This window comes from Lolium perenne, chromosome 7, assembly GCF_019359855.2.
Source record: "Lolium perenne isolate Kyuss_39 chromosome 7, Kyuss_2.0, whole genome shotgun sequence".
In the NCBI taxonomy this organism is placed as follows: Eukaryota; Viridiplantae; Streptophyta; class Magnoliopsida; order Poales; family Poaceae; genus Lolium; species Lolium perenne.
This window is the reverse complement of record NC_067250.2, coordinates 135,200,495-135,220,832: the sequence shown is the minus strand read 5'-3', so window position 1 is coordinate 135,220,832 and position 20,338 is coordinate 135,200,495. Positions and strand designations below refer to the sequence as shown.

The following is a 20,338-nucleotide window of genomic DNA, read 5'->3' as shown; positions in this document are numbered from 1 at the left end:
CACTTTGTCAGATAGCACAGAGCAGAAAGAAGTTCCTTTTTACCGCAGCCAGCATACCTGGTTTGTACACCATTAACTTGTATAAATATTTTGATGGTGAGGCAGTATGCAGAAGACCACAATGCTAGTTCTCTAACATATCCTAATATCTTAAGATTGTGAAAATCTGATTAAATTGACGGCTGTAGCAGTAGCTAAGCACGACAGCTTAATCAAATTATGTCAGAGCTTATATACATGCTGTAGAACCGTGCGATACAGACTAAGCTTTACTTAATGTGTCTTGTTTCGGGTGTGTGTTATTGGAGTCACAGGCGAGCACAACATGCAGGAGACAAAGACAGAGGAGTCAGATCGTGAACAGTGACCTACGAGGCCCATCAATTCCACCGCATGCCAGCCCGTACTTAGAGCATCCTAGTGGTCTCTCTAAAGGTCCATCCAAACAAATTTAGAAGGCTGTGAGGCTAAAAAAACGTTCCCAGTGGTCTCTCTACCCCATCCTCTAAATTTAGAAGGACTGCCATATCGTGGCTCCATCCTCCAAATATAGACGAGGAAGCCACGACCATCGAAAGAAAAATTGCTGCCCGCGCTCTTCTTCCTGCGCGCATCTGGAGAGCAGAAAAGGAGGCGGGAGCATCTCCCGCGAAATCGCCGTCGTCGTCGCTCCACTCGCCGGCCAGGTACGACATTTTTTCCCGGGGAATTAGCAAGATTGAGCGGCGGCGCTGGGCGGGTGCTGGGCGGGGCCGGCGGCGCTGGGCGGGGCTGGTGGCGCGACGGACGCGGCCAATTTCTCCCTTCGCGCGGACGCGGACGGGGTCGAGTCGAGAACGAGACGCGCCCGAAATCGAGGAGGCGGGCGGCGCCGGGCGGGTGCTGGGCGGGGCGGCGGCGCTGGGCGGGGGCGGCGGCGCTGGGCTAGGCCGGCGGCGCTGGGCGGGCCAATTTTCTCCCTTCGCGCGGACGCGGACGGGACGAGGCATGTCTGTGCTAGTTCTTTCTTTCTGTTCTGCTAGTTTGTGTAGTTTGCGCTATTTTATGTACCAATTTTTTTAGATAAACACAGATGATTGAATTGCCTATACTAGAATATGATTGAATTGCTGTTGTTTGTAGACTAAATTGTTGAATGAATGTTGACATGTTTTGCTAGATAAATGGATAACTCACAGACGGATGACATTGGGTTTTTAGACATGTTGAATGGGGGATCAGGTGAAGTGAATTGGAGTGGCACACAATATTCTATCCCAATCAGTGAACAAGAGAAGATGTCAACTCCGAATGTTTCTGTTGTTTCTGCATCTGCATTTGCAAAATCAAAACAAAAGAAGGCAAAAGCACCGTCGACAAAAGGGAAAAATTGGTCTAGCGATGAAGACAAGGTGTTGATAGCGGCATGGGGAAACACTAGTTTGGATGCGGTGACCGGGACAGATCAAAACTCAAGTTGTTATTGGAATAGGATTTTAGATTACTACAACTTGCATAAGGACCCGTCATGGCCCGAGCGTAATTATAATGTAGTCAATTGCCGTTTCACTGTTATTTCAGCGGCCACAAGCAAGTTTTGTGGATGTCTTCAGCAGATATTAAACCTGAATGAAAGCGGAAGGACTCTCAACCAGAAGGTAACGCTACATTTTTTGTTTGCAACAAGTTCTAATCCAGCCCCAGTGCATGCAATCTATACTCCCTAACATACCAGGAAATCCTCTTTCCTCCCCTACTGCAAGTAATCTTGCAATATCATCTTCATTTGGAGACCTCAGGTATTCGTCCCCAAAGATTTCACAAATTTTGATCACAAACTTCTTGCAAGCCTCTAGATTAGTAGCTTCCGCCGACCGGATGTACTCATCGGCACCATCAGCTGCTATTCCATAACTTAGCATCCACATTGCTGCAGTCATCTTTTGCAATGGATGCAACCCAAGAAGTCCACAAGCACTCCTTTTTTGCGTAAAATAACCATCATAATCATGTTCAAGTATACTATCGAATATGCGCTTAAACAAAGTAGTGGACATCCTAAACCTGTGCATAAAGAAGTAAATGAGATAGGGAGGTGAAAATAGAAAAAAACAGAGAGTAATGGAGTAATTGCGAACCTTCGCCGAAAAAAGTTTTCGGGATAGCGAGGATTTTCTCTGAAGTAGTCATTCCAGAGGAGAACAAATCCGGCATCTCTTGCTCGGTCAATTGTCTGACGCCCATGCTTGGAACCGCCATGGCGTCGAGCGTTCCTCTTCTCTTCCTCCTCACGCTCTCCAAATGCTGCAAGAATGAGTTCGTCGTCATCAGATGAAGACGACGACGAATTCATGAGCATATCCAACGAGGAAAATTCTCCATTCATCATTTTTCTGTGTTGGACGGAGGAATTCAAAAGAGAGATGAGAGAAGGAAAAGCGAGGAGTGTTGGATGAGAGGTGGGAGGGGTGGTATATATGGACCTGGAAATATAGCCGTTGGAAATATAGCCGTTTGAAATATAGCCGTTTGAAATATTACTAAACTATATGAGAGAGAATTTAGATGTCCTAAATATAGAGGAACCACTGAAAAACTGAGATCATCTAAAAAGGAATCTTTATAGATGGCCATCTATATGGAGACATAGAGGATCTCATTTAGAGGAACCACTAGAGATGCTCTTAGTCTGCTAAACCTGCAGGAGTGCATCAGGAACAGCCCACATCCCTAGAAGCCATTCGGTGGGGGAACGGTGCGGATACAGGTGTGTGGTGCGCACCTGCGCAAAAAATCCAGGCTCGGCAAGATGGTGCAGTAGTCTAATCTTTCTTTGTTCTTCTTTCCTGGCAGAAATAATTAGCTTCACGAATTAGCATGCAACGTATCCAGGTGAGATTTGTTGCCGCTGATAATTAATTTTGCATGAGGGAAGCCAACGCTAAGATTCTGGTAGCTAGCAGCTTATATCTTGCATCAGGCTGAACTTTGCATCTCCTGTAAGATGGCCTACCAATAAACTCCTGCTATATTTCCTCTACCATCTAGCTAGGCAAAAGTTTCTTTGTTATACATCAGATTACATGACTTACAGATTAGAAATATGATTGACTGACTAGGCGACGTTTAGTATAAATGGAGTCCTGTTATTGTTCTATTATTTATGCACACCTACGTTACATAGATCGCTTGAAGAAATTGTATGGAGTTTGTCCATGTGGTGTTCTTCAAGGACACAATTAGCTAAGCTATTCATTAAGCTAAGTTGGCATTGTTTCTGTAACTAAGCTGAATTAGCATTGTTTCATGAGAGAATGTGCAGACAATGGAGGAATTAATGAAATTAGTCTGAGTCCAATGGAGACTTTATCAGTCGCTGCACCATTCAGCCTTCCCTTTGTTTCTAAAGGGAGGCTTCTTAGCGTAATTTTTCTTCCATTGAGATGTTTTTTCCACATCCAAATATTCTATATTATACAAAATAAGTATAGTATTCTGCGTCTAAATATTTATGGCTAGCAATATATCTTCTGCCTTTCTATTAAAATATATCCCCATTAGTCTGATTTCGGAACTGTTTTTCTTTGTCCCCGTTCTGAACCCTCTGCATTCTTTTTATACCCATTGAAACTTGCTCAAGAATTTTAAAATTTCCATTTTTATTGGCTTGAGGAATTGAGTTTATTGTATCTTCCTGTAGTTTGAGTATAGTTTAAGAATCTCATCATTTGTTGTAGAAGCTATACATCATCATATCATGGACATATCCTTCTCTGGCGGTCATGCTCTAGATTGGTCTCTACGGTTTTATGCGTGTTCATGTGTTATATACTTATATATATCCACTATTTGGAGATAAGCAATCCAATGGTTTATTGGGTTCGATTACAACAAGCAGGTGGTGAGGTCTAGCAGTCACAGCAGGACGAGGCCAACAACATCATCACCTGGTATTTGTTCCTCCCGGGCCATTCCACTTCTCACGGCGGCGGCTGCTAGGTCCTTCAATACCCTAGAGACCCGGAGCCGTGGCCATAAGCCAAGGGTCTTGAGGAGGGACTGATCTAGCTGCTGAAGAGGAGGTGACCCTGCCAGGAGGAGACGGTGAGCAAGGGTGCAAGGAGCAGTGCCACCTGGCGAGCAATCACCAAGGCCGTGACGACAATGATGTGTCCCATTCGCCACCGCGGCCGTTCCACACCACCGATGTAGCGATTGAGGTCTGTAGATGAACTTGGATTTTCTCCCTATCTTTGACCCAAGAAATGAAACCTGAGTGAACAATCTCCCAAAACCTGCAGCTGAAGCATGAACATGCGGCGAACTTTCTCTATGTCAGGTTGTCAGCACGGAACTAGATCACTCGGTGTCACTTGGTGCCGACCGGTAGCGAAGGCCGCGACGAGGACGCGCCGCCATGGAGCGTTTGAGGTAACCTCATCTTCCTTATTTCGATCTTCAACCCGATAAACTTGAAACCTAAACAAATATGTCTACTATTTGCAGATAAAGCTGGAGCACGAACAACTGAAGGTCATGCACAACGCTCTCACAAGCTGGTGCTACGTTCCTATTTATCGTTGTTGTCTTCTACATATTGTTGCTATCCACTTTGCAACCTTAGGCAACAATTTCTTTTAATTACAATGATCTCTAGGGTTTGTCCTACGTATTGCTAGCTAGTTCTTCTTTCGAATTTAATTAGAACCTTAGGAATACAAGCAAATTGAGTATAACTAAGTTCTGGCATGGCGTCCATACAACACATGTATCCAATTGTCATCAACGATTAAACTTCCTTTGGGAAGTGTGTAAAACTAATCAACAGTAGCAAATCAATGTACCAAACTGTATATTAAGGGCACACAAAAAAACTGTATATTAAGGAAAATTAAAATGTCAATACCGCAACTTTCTACTAAAGCCAAAAAAAAGGCATGCAAGAACGAGTGGTAGCCGGCGCCGCGAAGCGCGCTACCCATCTGGTATGCTTTATACTCCTAACATATTCCGTTACATATATGGAAGATATAATCCTAACATTCCCCCTTAATTCAACCTCCTCTAAATTGCCTCCCTTTCCGGTGTTTTCCCTATCTCGCATCTCTTCTCTCCCGTAGTCATAACGGGAGTATCATGGATGCAAATGATGACTGGAGTTGTTGCCTATGTGTCGTTGTAGACGTAGCTATGATATCGATGTCAAGTTAGCCGATGATGTTGTCGTGGTCGAGATAGTCATGGTCGATGTAGTACTCATCGTAGTCCGTGTAGCTGCAATCGCCCAAGACGCAAAAAGTTGCACGTATTTTTTGGACAGAGTTGCAATCATGGAAGAGGCACCTTGCGGATATAAGAGGGGGCCTTTTGGGGGCGTCTTGCAGATGTTAGAGGACATGGTCGTAGGTGAGACCACCAGTTTTGCCAGGACTGGAGGAAACCACCGAACCCGCAACAGTTTTGCAAGAACCGTGTGCGCGGTTGTATTGTCGATGCAGTTGCTCTACATCGAACGTGGTCGATGCCATCGTCGATGTTGTGTCGCCTTGCAGTAGTACCGTTAGAGGGCGTGTGTCCATCCTAGGGGATGGTGTAGCGGCGGTGGCGTTTTGACGAGGTGGTTTTGTTGATGAAGACCATGCTGATTTAGACATTGGCGATGAAGTGTTGGCGATGTTCGAAGCAGCAGGCGCGTCAACGGTGATACGTCGCTTGAAGGCATCCCTTCTTGCAACGATGATGTTGATGTCGTGCCGCATAGGAGAAGTCGACAAAGTAGTGTTCCACATTGGCCTGTGTGTGGATGTTATTAATGTCTCTTCTTTGTAGATGCTCATGGCTCCTTTGATTCATAGGATAGGAAAATCATAGGAATAGAAAAATATATGATTGAAATGTCACGGCTACTTGGATCCTATGGGAAAATGAAGTGTTCTCGATTGTAGCAAAGGAAATTTTTCATGAGGTATGACCTCATGTTTTTTCCTATAGGATTTACACTACAAGATTTCTATAGGATTAGTTTCTATAGGATATGTTTCTATGAATTAAACAACATGTGTAGGAAATTTTCCTATAGAATTCAAATCATACACTATTTCTATGCAATTCCTATGAATCAAAGGAGCCCTCCACGAAGATCTTGTTTATGGCTTGACGTAGTCGTACATCTTAATGTGGTGGTTCAACTTGGTGTAGATTGTTCAGCGCAGTCAGAGTTTTTTGTTGATGTTGTGAGCATAGGGGTCGCTACCTAGACGCCCTAGACGTCTCGCGCGCGCGAGTGTACGCGTTGCTCTTCGTGTCGTTGTAGTCTCCTCAGGCCTGGCCGTGTGCTGCTTGTTTGGTGTACTCGTCCCATGCATGCAAGACAAAAGAATGTCTCGTGTATGCGTCGATTTTGACAAAATTGATCTAAATCTGGAAAGATCTTATAAAATAATCTGGTTTTCAAAAGATTTCAGAAAATAACCTTTTGCTTGGCTTCGCACAAGATGTAGCCATGCTCAGTACCACAACTCCATCTTAGGTGGAGCCAAACTTAATAGCACGACTCTATTTCGGGTGGAGCCAAGATCAGAAGCACATCGCCGTCCGAGGCGGAGCCAAACTAGGTAGCATGGCTCTGTTCCAGGCGGAGCCAAGCTTAGTAGCATGGCTTCATCCCAGGTGAAGCCAAGGTCCTCAGCCGTTTCTCGACAATAATTGGGAGTGGTTCATGCACCTAGCGAGGGCCAAGGTTATTGAACCCAACAGAGAGGTTTGCATCATCTCGAACCGCCACCAAAGGATACTCAACACAGTTATTTTCTATTTTATGTTTATTTTCATTAGGGTTGTTATGTGTGCAAAATTAGAAGATGTACCATAGCAAGTCTCTATTCTTCTCAATTTGTTCTTAGCTGTTCCTTGACATTAATCTTTTAAACTGGAGTGACACGTCAACATAGAGTGTGATCTCGGTGTGGTTCGTACCTCTGCCGTCGTCGTCATACATGTCCTCTCTATCACCATTGTGGTGATAGAGTACAGTAGTGGAAGACATAGTATATGTTTTGTATTTTATCGGTTTTTATCAAATTTTTAACATATAAACTATTTCCTCCGTCCATAAATAGATGCCAAAGATTTGTCTAAATTCAGATGTATCTATATATTAAGTCGTGACTAGATACATTTAAATTTAGACAAACTTTTGGCATCTATTTATGACAGAGGTAGTATTTTTTATCATGAAATATAAGTTGTCAGAGATTTTGTCATCTATCCTTGCTATATATTCTATTTATCTTTGCAATGTGCTTCCTCGACAGCTTGAGATGCTTTCTATCATGAAGTATAACTTATTATAAAATTTGTCATTAATCCTTGTTATATTATTCTATTTATCTTTACATTGTGCTTCCTCGGCAGCTTGAGATGTTTTTAAAATCATGAAGTATAACTTGTCATATATTTTGTCATCTATCCTTGCTAGATTAGTCTATTTACACTACAAACAGTTCGTAAGTCCATAACGATTTTACTTCGTCAACGAATGTGCAAAAACCGTCACGGAGACCTCGTACTGACGGTTTGGAATTCTGTGGAGAACCTCGCGTCACAGATGGCCAGACTGACGGTTTGGGCATGACTTCATGGATCCGTGACGGCCTAGCCCACACCCAAAGCCCACCCGACCAGGTACATCGTGACGGGCATAACCGTCATGTAACTGCCTCCTCGATCGAGACCACCGTGTCAGACTAATCATGGAGCCATCGGTCCAATAACTAAAAGCGCATGATGTCATCATTGTCGTCTAGCTGAACACTCCGTACAAACCTCCTCCCACCATGTGGCCATGTAGAATTGCATTCGAAGGTTAACACGTGCGTATAGCGTGGCCATTGGCATGTCGACACGTGCCTAGAGCGTGGCCATTGGCATGTCGACATGTGTCACTCGAAGTACCAACATGTGCGTTTAGAAGGCCCACGACCATCTCGACATGTGGCAAAATGAGTTGTTGACACGTAGACATCGGGGCCCACATGCAGGAACACACGTGGCACGAAAGTGGACTTTGAGCCAAGGTTATAGCGGCCCATTAAGGGTCGGTCCATTTATGGCGGCCCAACATGGAAAATGCCCATTTGTTGTAGCTCATAACGGCAAGCCATTTACCGTGGCCCTTTTCTTGGCCCACTCATGGCCAGCCTTTTAACAGCCTAAATGCGCGGCCTTATTATCCCAGCCCGTTATTTCTATTGCAACGTCTAAAAAAATCAATTGCAAAAATGGTCCGTTACTTCCGGCCCATCAATGTAGGTATGTTAATAATGACTTGTTAGCACGGCCCGGCCTGGTTATCTCAGCCGGCCAGTTACTTCCAGCCCATAAATGTCGGTCCATAAACAAGGTCCGGCATGGTTATCTCCACTGGGTCGTTACTTTCAGCTTGTCAAACCCACCGTGTCAAATAACGACCGTTTTGTGGCGGCATTACATATACTCCCTCCGTCCCAGTTCACAGGGCTTACACGTATCCCTAGGTCGTAAATTTGACAATAACAATGCAACATATGTATTGCAAAATATATATCATTAGAAAGCTTAGATGTTCTACTTTCTAATGATATGATTTTTATATTATACAAATGATATTGTATTGGCCAAATTGACAACTTAGGAGTACGCGCAAGCCCTATAAACTGGGACGGAGCGAGTAAGTAATACATAAACACTCAAAAAATACATAGAGAACAACTAGATAACTGTGCATCAATTTACATTCGATCTTAAGTTCATCGTGCGTACTCGCATCATAACATAACAGTTCAGCTCCTCCAAAATAATAACAGTTTAGCTTTCACCAAAGCAAGACCACCAGCCCAAGATACAGTTCGACAGTCCACCATAGCACCACCAGTTCACCAAGTTTACTCGCGCATGGACCTGGTAAACGTTTCAAGCATTGCCTCAAGGGTCAAGCTGGCATTTCAAGCCATGGGTACGTCTGCCCATGGGTACCCGACCCGAATGGGTAGGGTATGGGTCTCGATGTTCGCCCATGGAAACGACCCATGGGCAACCTGATTAGTCGCGGATCGGGCATGGGTATCAGTCTATGCCCACGGGTTGCCCGATGGGTCACCCGATTAATATTACTAATTAAAACAATTGAATTATTTTTATGGTACGTGAGCTATGATACACATACATTATACATGTAGACAGTATATATCGTTTACACACAAAGCTCTTGTATCCAGAAACTAAACATGTGCATATTAGTACTACTTGCAGTCACAAAGCCATGAACGGGAACACACCACTCTTCGTCCTGGTAGCCCAACAATGTGCCGATGTGTTCTAAATATTTGGTTGCGTCAAACTCTCCATTTTTTGTACCCGATGGGTTTGGGGATGGGTCTCACTCCTTACCCATGGGTAGGGTCGTGGGTCACAGGTGTGCCCGATAAGGGTGATGGGCATGGGTCAAGTTTAGGTTGACGCAACCAAACCCGACCCATTGCCAGCCTTACTCAAGGGCAGCATGCCTCTCTCTCGCTTCATGTACCTTTCTGTTAAGCTCGAACAGATTAGCATTACGGGAGTCGACAAGATCTTGCTGTTTTTCCCCTCCGCTCGGTCTCCAACAAATCAGGTAGGGTGCTCATATTTGATCGAGTGGGTTTATGCTACATTCCCACATTCTGAAGAAACATAGGTTTCTTTATTCTCTTACCAAGGACCTCGGATAAAACCTGGGTCTCATTCTTTCTCTCTCAATCTGGTGTAGGTTGAGACATCTCTTTCAGTCTGACGCTTGTTTAGCAGTAAATACAGAAGATAGATTGGTGTTAGATGAAGCAATGTATAAACTTCGTTTCAGCGATAACTCATTGAATGCTTACTCACAAGAACAAGTTCTACTTTAGGGGAGTAGCGGTCGTCCTTGTTGCGGTATGTCTCCATGAACAGATCCACATGACTTGGTTGTTATCTGTGTACGAGTCTCCGTGAAAAGAAACACATACATGCATCCAGCTTATAGATTCTATAAAGGATTTTGTGAATAATCAATAATGCGTGCAATGTTATGCTACTGTGCAAGTTAATCACTATTTACAGCAGTTCGATGCAGAGCATCTATATTGTAGAAAGAATCTGTAGACTTTTGCGCAAGCAACGATGTGCACAAAAGCTCATACAAACAGCTACCTACCAAAATAGAAATTTAGTTTAAAACGGACCTGAGCTATCCATCGCTGAACTAAGCAACGCACCTTCCTGGCAAAGTGAGCATCATGGAATGATACCAGGAGTTACATATATTAACTATTTATGCCAAATATGTACGAACACAATCAGTGATTAAAAAGGCCAGCACATGCATTCAGCAAAATACAAGCTACATGGTAAATACCTACCCAACTTGTTGATGGAAATGTGTACTATATTATTCTGTAAATAACACAGGTCTTGACTTACCAGTTTTTCCACGTTATTATGAAGATGCTTATTGCATGCACCTTTTACTGGTGACTGCTTCGTGTCCATTGAAAATTTACCCTAGTGACATGGAAGAACATGCATAAGAATGACAATTTCTGAGAAATAACAACTTTATAAACACTAAAGGGAGGCAAAGGAATGCAGTTTGTAAATACCTCCACTTTCCGTAAAAGTCACATAGGAGCTCTTGGTCTTGGTGGTACTTCTTCCAATGCGTATATACAGGAATGTGGTTCCTGATCGAGCATGATAACAATTAGTTTGCCACCACAATCAAACAATACATACCTTAGCTGTTGAGAGGAGGGGAGGACCGATGTTGCTTATCGTAGGACATCAATATCTGAATCTCATTTTGTTAGCAGAGATGCCAAAATGCCCTTGTTTGCTCCGGCTTTATTGTTGGAGGCATCTTTAAAAGCTGCTTGCTGCTATTGCTTTCCCTGGCCTGGTAAGTAAAATCATGACACGGATAAATCAAGAGAGCATCAAAACAATTGCTAAGGCGCAATCAAACAACACACCCTATATTGCAAGGAAAATCTTGTATAAATTGATCGAGAGGCGATTTTTAACAATTAATTTGTTGTCACAATCAAACAACATCCTTATGGTGATTAATCACAGATAATGCTCTTGTTGCTTTTGAATGCCGGCACTTCATTGAGAATAACACAAATATGTCAAAGAATGTGTGTGCTTACAAGTTATATTTATCCAAAGCATATGATAGGGTGGATTGGGATTTTCTAAGGAAAGTGATGCAAAAGGCTGGGATTCTCTTATTGGTGGATTGACTGGATTATGTCATGCGTCACCTAGGTGAGATATCAGGTTAAATTTAATGGAACCCTCCTGGAATCATTTTCGCCTTCTCGGGGCCTCCGATAAGGGTGATCCCCTTTCGCTTTTTCGGTTTCTTTTTGTTTCGGATGTTTTATCTACCTTACTACAGCGTGAGGTATGCACTAATTGTATTGAGCCTGTCATAATTGTAGGCGGGCCCAGGTATGTCTCATCTTTTGTTCGCTGATGACAGTTTACTTTTTTTAAGGTCCAAGTGGACCAAGCAATTCAATTCAAGGAAGTTTTGGACAAATATGCGTCAAGCACAAGTCAGCTAATTAACCCAAGCAAATGCTCCATTATGTTTGGGGACTCATGCCCACTAAACTAGCGTGTGGAGGCGAAAGCTGCATTGGAAGTGACACACGAATCCTTTGAAGCAAAATACCTAGGCCTACCGACTCCAGAGGGTAGAATGACAAAACGAAAATTCCCGAGTTTGGAACCTAAATTAGCGAAATGCCTTGTTGAGTGGGATGACAATCACAAGTCACATGCTGCAAAGGAAATTCTTATCAAGTCAATTGCATAGGCTATTCAGTGTATGTCATGAGCGTGTTTACGCTACCTAGGGGGATGTGTGACAAACTCACTAAAATGATCCACATATACTGGTGGGGAGCTGAGAATAGGAAAAGGAAGACACACTGGGTAGCCTGGGATATTATGCTGAGGCCCAGGGACTATGGGGGTGTAGGGTTTCGTGATATGCGACTCTTCAATCAAGCCCTTTTAGCAAGGCATGTGTGGAGATTAATTCAGTTCCCTGATACCTTGTGTGCACAAATGCTCTAAGACCAAATATTACCGAAATGGGTTTCTGACCGACATAGTCTTCATGGGCAATAAATCATCGACCTGTCATGCTATCGAATATGGCCTTGAACTACTAAAAAAGGAGCATTCTAGCGGGTTGGTAATGGCGCAAATATCAAAGCTTGGAGGGATCCTTGGATACCTCGAGACAATAACTACCACCCCCGGTCTGACCAAGGGAGGTCTAGGTATAGATGGGTTTCAGACTTTCTGCTACCAGATGGGGCTTGGAACGTGTAGTGTTTGCAACATTCATAGAGGAGGACATTACGGCCAAACTGAAGATTCAGACATCGCGCTGGCATGAGGATGATTTTATATCCTAGCAACCAAATTAGCGTGGCATGTTTACTGTCAGGAGCGCCTACAAACTTGTTCTAAACCTAGCTATGCTAACGCAGGATCGCGGTGCCACCAGCATAAGGCCACATGGTGCACGACCGTCATGGAAAATTATCTGGAATTGCCCAGTAGTGCCCAAGGTGAAGACGCTGGTCTGGAAAATCTGCCGTAACAACGCCCCGGCGACGTAGTAAATATGATGAGGATAGGCATGGATACCTCAAAGCTTGTGCCTTGTATGCGGTTGCGGTTGTGCTGATGAAGATACATTCCATCTTTTCCTTCGCTACCAACATGCTCGGGATTTATGGCGAGCAATGGTTGAAGTCTGGGACTTGCCACCGGATAGCCTACTAAAACCAACTAGAACAGAATGGCTCCTACACCTCCTGCAAACGATAACTGAAGCCCAAAGAGCTCATACGCTCATGACTATGTGGCGAATATGGCATGCCATAACGAAATGACCCATAAAAACCCTACCCCTCGATCGAGGGATCCCGCCGTTTCCTGGTGAGCTACCTTAACTGTCTTATGCTAATAAAACAGTTCCAGGATGCAGATGTGGTAAAGGGTAAAATGGTGGTCAATCATGTGCAAGGGTTTACCAAGGCAGGCACCCAAATGGATGGTAGGAAAAAAGACATCCTGCTAGTGGAAAGACCTGCTAGTGGAAAGACCAAGCTAAATGTTAATGTGGTAAAGGGTAAAATGGTGGTCAATCAGCCGGCCACACCAGCTTCGGAGACTAATGTCGGGGGGATGACCCCCGGTAGGTCAAGACTATGACAAATATGCCATGATAAACCATTTGTATACCGAATTAAAGATTAATCCGGATCCTGAGAAGTAAGTTTAACAATGCTAAGTTGGTACAGTCAGGTATACCAGGGGGGTATGCCGGAGTACAGAAGAGATTGAGCTACAAAGACAAAGAAACCGGAGCTCACAGGTAAAGATACCGGAGATCCGGCATAGGCTCAACTGTAGCATGTAGGCACCCCGGTCAAAGATTGCTTCAAGGACTAAAGGACAAGATGAGCGAAGCATTTCAGTTTTAATCGAAGTCCTAACGCCAAAGCGGAAGATGACGTAAAAGAAACCGGACGAGGTCATCAGCCCTCTGATTAAAGACAGAAGCTTCATCCCTGAAGCCAAAAAAGCTTTATAAAGTACCTTAGGTCACCAAAGATACCCCTAGGGTTTCTTCCCCTTTAACATCCTCTCCACTATGTAAGGAAAGGAGGGGCACCCCTGTGCGGGACGATCGATCCTTTAGTAGTTCTGCAGTAGAAGATAGGCTAGCTACCGTACATCTTCAACCTTCATCTTCAACCTTCAGCCAGAGAGGCCAGGTTCTGTAGCTCCCCTTTGGTTCTTCGCGAAATACAAACCCTGAGTTCTATCTCCCTTTTCTTGTAAACCTTCCCCTCACCCGGATCCTCAAGCGTATATCCAGACCCTAACTTAAGTCTACCCACGGCATCTGTTGTTACACCACGACGACATTGTTGTACGAGACTGTCTTGATTATGGTGCTGGGACAGAGAGTGAACGGCAGGCACCTGGGCTTGACTTGGAGTGGAACTCTGCGTGCGGTGGGAACCAAGCTGGAGCAGAATCAGGCGGGAGAACGGTTGGAGCCGAGTTGGATTCGCGGGCAGGCCACGCTGCTGGCAGCGGGATCGAGCGGGGTGGCCTGGGCGGGGATCGATCGCGTGCCAGGCTCGAGTTAAATATGACTGCATCTGCAGTACATCTGGGCATGGGCAGCTTGGCCCGGACGGCCCGGCCCGACCCGGCCCGAAAATCCCAGGCCGGGTCGGGCTTGCACTTCGGGCCGGGCTCGGGCCTGAAATCTGAGCCCGAACGTCGGGCCGGGCCGAGCTCGGGCCTTCATTTTCGCGCATTTTAGCCTGGTCAGGCCGGGCTTCTCGGGCCGGGCCAGGCTTTTTGGTCGTTCGGGCCGGGTTCAGGCTTAAATTACAGGCCCGACGGTCGGGCCAGGCCGGGCTCGGGCTTGACTTTTTACCCGCGGGCTTTTTTAAGCCCGGCCCGAAGCCCGGCCCGAGCTTCGCCCAGGTGTAATCTGCAGGTATCACCTTGCCAGGAAAATCCGAGTTAATTAAGGGCGACTTCTTTTGGGCTCCTGCTTATGCAGAAGCCAGCTTATAGGAAATGGTGGGGAGAAACTATGGTGGGAAGAAGCTCGTAGAAGCAAGTTTCTCCTATTCTTTTGGGCTTCTAGGAATTGGCTTATTTGAGGTGTTGAGTTGTGAAATGTCTGTAATGTCCCTAAATTATATGTGTTCAAAATAACTACAATAGAAGAACTCATGTCATAACTACAATAGAAGAACGCCTCAAGCAACCAAACAACTAGCAAGTATGCAGCACATGTAAAATTCTTCATCGGTCATCGCTAGAAGAATTCATCTGTAGTTAGACAAAAACACGGTCATGAAAAATACTAGTCCGAGGAAATAGACCTTCATGGAAATATTTCAAAGGAAATAAGCAAATGGTCATGGAAATAGTTCACAGAAATTATCGTGGGAAAAGGGTTCATCATCGACTGGCCGAGGTGTCAACGGCGGCGGCGGACCGACTAACTTGCTCAGCACCGGCACCGGTCTGTGCTGCGGGAGGATAGCTGGCCGTGAGTAGGTGCCGGGCGGGTCGGGTAGCGGCGAGGGGCGCGGCCGGCTGCGAGCGGAGAGGCCGGCGTCGGGGCCATCTATGGCGGAAGCGGCGGGGCCGTCGGTGGCGTGAGCGGCGGGGCCGGCAATGGCGAGCGACGGGCCGGCAATGGCGAGCGACAGCCGGCAGCGGTGGCAGCGACGGGGCCGGCGGTGGCGGAGCGACGGGGCCGGCGGTGGTGCGGGATCTGGTTCGGGTGCTCGATGGGGAATGGGCAGAGATATGGTCAATTTTATTTTTTCCTTAGATGCTTTTTTGACCGGCAGACACACTGCGGAGTGGCATCTGCTGTAAAATGCACTTAACTTGAGGGGCAGGTTCATGTACCGGTTCGGCCTCCTCAGCTAGAAGCTCGGGAAACTGCATAGGGCCAGTTTCCAGAATTGCACTAGGAGTTAGCTTCTCGGTGGAAATAAGCCCAGTTTAAGCCGGACACTTCTTTTGGGCTTCACCTGTTTGGCACCCAGAAGCAGCTCTAGAAGCCCAAAAGAAGTGGCCCTAAGAGTGAGCCTGGACCAAGTACGGTGCAAAACAATATGGCATGTAGATGTACCATCTTTGAAAGAACTTGTGGATCTCGAGGAAGCCAAGGGACATCCATATTGTAGTATCAACTCTACATGAAACAGAGATATATTTATGCACGGTCAGAAATTTGGAAATCTTTGATTTTCTACTAAATAAATGATTGGCTGTGACCAATACCATGGGTCAGAAGTTCACCAATTAAATTGAAAGTAATGCAAACTATTTGAATAGATAACGCCTAACCATATTGACAGATTGGAAAAAACTAAGTCAGTGAAACATCAACCAACTTTTTTCAACATAAGTAGTGGTTCTACCGATATCTTTGGCAAGGCCTTACCAGGAATAAGTGGAGGCCAGACAGTGATAGCCCATCTCTCTCAAAATCTCTACAGCTTTATGTTGTCAACCATAACACCCGTTTATCATTGTAAGTTTGACATAAAATGCATTTATCCGACATGTTGCACCATTTGGCCATGCTTCATCTCACATGCTGATCTTGTATTCATGGTATTGATCTACGGTTACAACAACAGTCACTCCGAAACATATTATGGTTGTTAAAACTCCAAGTCACAATTAGGATGACGTAAATGCATGATAGCTCACGTTTACAGGCTAGAGGATCTATATAATGTCTGAATGTGTCCAATATATTGTCCTCTACAATGGTGTATTCAGTCTGAGAAATTTAAGGACTTTTTGATAGTAAAATAGTAAAAGTGTGTCAAAAAACTTATAAAGCTTGTGATAGTTCTGAAGATGAGATGGAAGAATCATGTCATACATACAGCCTTATCACGCTGATTAGTACTCCACTCCATGCTAACATACTAACATACATGCATATGGAATCACCAGAAAACTGAACCACTCACTTACCGCAAACGCAATTAACTCCAGTCTTCACATATGTTGTGCGTGACCTCATCTTTTTTTTTATCCTACACGCAAAACAGTTTCGAGCCATTTAAGCTTAACTTTTTTTCTCGTACACTCAATACTCTTTAAATTATACAGTGACATCAAGAAATGGGAGTTTACAATAGCAAGCAAGAGAAAACAAACGTAATGGAATATTTACTGGTCAAGCTTGTGCCTCGAAACATTCCCTGCAAAGCAAATAAAATTTGTTGTCACATTGATTGTGTGCACAACACCAACTAATATTGATGTATGTCCCACTGAATCTGAGATATATTGCTCTGCATAAGATAGTGCTAGGTGCTGATCTGATACTTGACACCGAACAGAAACTATCCCAGAGTTAACTGAAATCCTGGTGGTTCTGAACCTAAGAGAGACTCTGCGTGCTTGTGAACCTATATCCAGAAAGAAAGAAAGTATTTTCTTGCTCTGGGAGATCTGTTAGTTGATCAGTTCATAGAAAACGTGTCTCACAAATTAATCTAAATCCTATGGCCAATAATACTGAACGGACAATGTGCTGCACAATTTGACCCAAAATCTACGCGATTTCAAACATAAAATGGCCAGATCAAAAACATTATTTGTGGAGGCAAAAAATCAATGCATAAGATTCCTACGCATACCCATAGCATGCTCAAGAGGACGAACATGCGATAACCCCTCCCAGGCTCAAATGCAGCCTAAAACTCATTACTTACATAGTATTGTAGTGAGCAGTTTAGAGAGTAATAAAATTGAAGAAATCACCAGTTGACTGATTCATTGTTATCCAAGACAAAAATCTGTAACTCCAAGGGGACATGCTCAGTCACGTGAAATGTAACCAGATCATGTTAAAATATAGTACCGTAGTAAGCAAATTACTATGCTTATGAAGCAAACCAAGACAACGGTGGTATTTTAGATATTTTCAGTTACGAAACTGGATTTTACCTTTTCATTGTGATTTTGATTCTGCGATAACCCGGTACTTTGGTTAGCTGAACAACAGACTGACTGCGATTTAGGCTGCACCATTCAGAACAGCAGAATCAGCTGATACAACAACAACGGATGGCATGGCATGCGATGGGATGACATTATAAATATATAGACGCAAAATAACTATATAGATGTACCCATAAGTTAAGAGAACTACCTTACACTAAACGGTATCTAGTTTATGCTATATAATCAAGGCATAAACACTAAATGTTCAATGGAAAAGTTGCAAACGTTCCGTTCAGGTTCATAAGATAGAAAATAAAGAAATTTCATGACAGGTTGATAAGATGAACAGTGTAAGATTGATTGAGGGTCAAACATGGTAGCCTATAAGCAGTCAGAATGGGTGACGGTGTATAGTCAGTGGCATCCTACAGTCTACATCCATATCAGAATAATCTGCATTTAGATTATAGGTGCAGATATGAATCCCCTGTTAGTATAAAGAAATTCTAAACCACATATGAACAAATCTAAGAGAAAATCATAATAAATGGCCAGAAGTGAGTGGTCAGATGTCTATGAGAAACAGATCTAAAAGAACCTCATCTGGGAACAATAGTGCCTGTATTGTTTGAAAGCATCAACTCTAGAAGGATTTCCATGCCTAAAATAAGGACAGCCTCACAAACAATATCTAGTGGGCAGAAACACCTTTGAGGCTTTGAAAGTGTAGCCATCAGAGAATTGGGTAATATTGGGCATATGGGACTAAACCGTATGCTTACTAACCCAGACCAAAATATACATATATGAACAATGTCACTTGTAAAAAAATCACCTGTGCTTCACTAATTAGTCCCAATATTTTGCCAGCAGGTTGGCCTACATATCTTCTTGCCTTAACTGACAACATCCTCCGTCTGTATATCGGGTGAGCTCTCATACTTCTGCATTCACAAAAGTTGCATTTTTTACTATAAGTCTCGACTCCACAGAAGAAGGCAAAGTGGGTGCTATCAGGTTATTAAAATGTGAAGCTGCTCAAGAAGTTACTAAAGATCGAAAGAAACAAAGCGTTCATAATTAAAGCAACTTCACCTGCTAACCAGATGAAAATGTTGCGCTCCAGAGTGTCCCAGTTTGGCTTTACTCCATCCCAAACCATGCTATCCTGTTTGGCTAGCCTGTAGACTACACTGCGAAACCTGAGGACTTGCTCCATACAGCAGACTCATCAAGTCTGGCATTCAAGATGAGCGCTCCGGAGACCGTCGAAGGAGCAGTAGACGGCGCGCGTGGGTCATGTCGGCGTGGCTGGAAGAGTCGAGGCCGTCCCACATAGTGAGTTGGTCGAGCTCGCTATTGGCCATTGCCACGCAATGGCCTCCTCGTCACTAATGTCCGGCGGCTGGGTCTCCGGATCCCACGCCGTGCCGCTGTGGTCGTGGTCGTTGTCTCCGCCTTGACATGGCCATCAGACGCGGCCTCGTACTCAGACACGGCAGTGTCATCGTCCTCGACCACGTCACCGTCGTCGTACTCGCCTTCCTATGTACCGTGTAGGCTGACTAGGTCTCCGGATCCCACGCCGTGCCGCTGTGGTCGTGGTCGTTGTCTCCGCCTTGACATGGCCATCAGACGCGGCCTCGTACTCAGACACGGCAGTGTCATCGTCCTCGACCACGTCACCGTCGTCGTACTCGCCTTCCTATGTACCGTGTAGGCTGACTAGTTGGTTGACTAGTTGTTCCGTGTACCGTGTAGGCTGACTAGTTGGTTGGTTGACATTTTATATTGCAAGTAACAAATAACAACCTCCAAAGCATGTCTAAACAACAGAGTAAGAAACCATTGTTGGGAAGATGTACTGGCCAATTCGAACACCACCAGGTGACAATGCACTGTTGTCACCAAAGACTGGCATTTTTGTTGTGTGTAATGCTGCTCAGATCACGTACTTTCTCAACTTTGTTACATATAATTTCAGCAAACCTACTTTAGAGCAAGTTCACACTGCAGACAACCAAATAACAAAAGATGACAATTAAAGCTGCTCTGCATACCAGACGAGCCAAGAGGGCGAAGATCCCAGAGAACAAGGTGGTTCTCTGTTCCATCAGTAACCAGCTTTAGCCCTTGCTTATCAGATGGTTGGCAATGGCAACAGCATTGGCCATGACCTACTGAATATAGGCGTTCCGTGAGGCCACCGCAGCAGTGCCCCGCCCCCGTCCGCCGCAGCAGTCGCCTCCGACCCGGACGTCGTGCTCGCCCAAGCCCCAGGCGCTGGGGGGCGGGAGATCCATCGCGTCCTAACTCCTCCTTCAGGCCGCCGCAGAAGCGACTCGCCTGAGTCCCGGACGTCGTGCTCGCCCGCCGGAGACAAGGCCGCGCACGAGTACCCGGAGCTCAGCGGCGGCGGGGTCGTACGGTACAGTGGTCTCGTTGGGAGATGGGGACGAAATGCTAGGGTTAGGGCATCTCCAACGTTCAGCGTTGCGTTGGGTGAAAGGGTCCAAATCGACCGCGTATTCGTTTGCGTCAGGTGCCTCCGACGCATGTTTTTTTGCTCGAATTTCTATTTTTTATAACATAAAAACATAATTTACATATAGTTGAACACATGGAAATAACTCTAAATGCCTGCGCCTACTGCTTCTCCTCGTCACTGTCGAGCACGATGAGCTTCGGTACCACCCACAGTCAGTTGGGAACCGGTGGAATGTACGTCGGGCGCGCCGGCTGTGCTAGAGGTGGAGGCGCCGAG

The 20,338-nt window shown here is 45.0% G+C and overlaps 1 protein-coding gene and 1 long non-coding RNA gene across 27 annotated transcripts; one reads left to right on the top strand and one right to left on the bottom strand.

Moving 5' to 3' along the window:
* Positions 1-496: 496 nt before the first annotated feature.
* On the top strand, positions 497-4,765 carry LOC127301703 (uncharacterized). 6 transcript variants are annotated; one of them, XR_011749250.1, is made up of 6 exons: positions 501-686; positions 1,160-2,746; positions 2,833-2,871; positions 3,878-4,199; positions 4,281-4,410; positions 4,486-4,765. It is a non-coding gene; the product is annotated as an uncharacterized lncRNA (long non-coding RNA). The 6 variants fall into 6 exon arrangements; XR_011749248.1 differs by having other exon boundaries at positions 498-686; positions 2,833-4,199; XR_011749251.1 differs by having other exon boundaries at positions 499-686; positions 1,160-1,637; positions 2,166-4,199.
* A 4,360-nt stretch (positions 4,766-9,125) lies between these two features.
* On the bottom strand, positions 9,126-20,098 carry LOC127301700 (uncharacterized). 21 transcript variants are annotated; one of them, XM_071824719.1, is made up of 11 exons: positions 19,635-20,093; positions 18,410-18,518; positions 17,578-17,652; positions 16,759-16,826; positions 16,597-16,658; positions 15,737-15,799; positions 10,635-10,927; positions 10,456-10,536; positions 10,218-10,254; positions 9,883-10,021; positions 9,126-9,789 (listed from the first exon to the last, which is right to left on the bottom strand). In XM_071824719.1, exons 2-7 carry the CDS (start codon positions 18,512-18,514, stop codon positions 10,911-10,913), a joined length of 390 nt encoding a protein of 129 aa, XP_071680820.1. In that variant the 5' UTR covers positions 18,515-18,518; positions 19,635-20,093; the 3' UTR covers positions 9,126-9,789; positions 9,883-10,021; positions 10,218-10,254; positions 10,456-10,536; positions 10,635-10,910. The 21 variants fall into 21 exon arrangements, 5 of the variants coding, with proteins under 5 accessions (XP_071680820.1, XP_071680821.1, XP_071680818.1 ...); XM_071824720.1 differs by having other exon boundaries at positions 9,126-9,783; XM_071824717.1 differs by having other exon boundaries at positions 9,883-9,967.
* Between the last annotated feature and the right edge of the window lie 240 nt (positions 20,099-20,338).

What these genes read in the sequence shown, in the direction of transcription:
- LOC127301700 (XM_071824719.1), bottom strand. Translation starts at nt 18,514, where the DNA reads ATGAGAGCTCACCCGATATACAGACGGAGGATGTTGTCAGTTAAGGCA. An exon ending in ATCAAAATCACAATGAAAAG is followed by an intron (nt 16,827 to 17,577) that starts GTAAAATCCAGT and finishes TTTGCTTTGCAG; the next exon opens with GGAATGTTTCGAGGCACAAG. An exon ending in GTTTTCTCTTGCTTGCTATT is followed by an intron (nt 16,659 to 16,758) that starts GTAAACTCCCAT and finishes TTTTGCGTGTAG; the next exon opens with GATAAAAAAAAAGATGAGGT.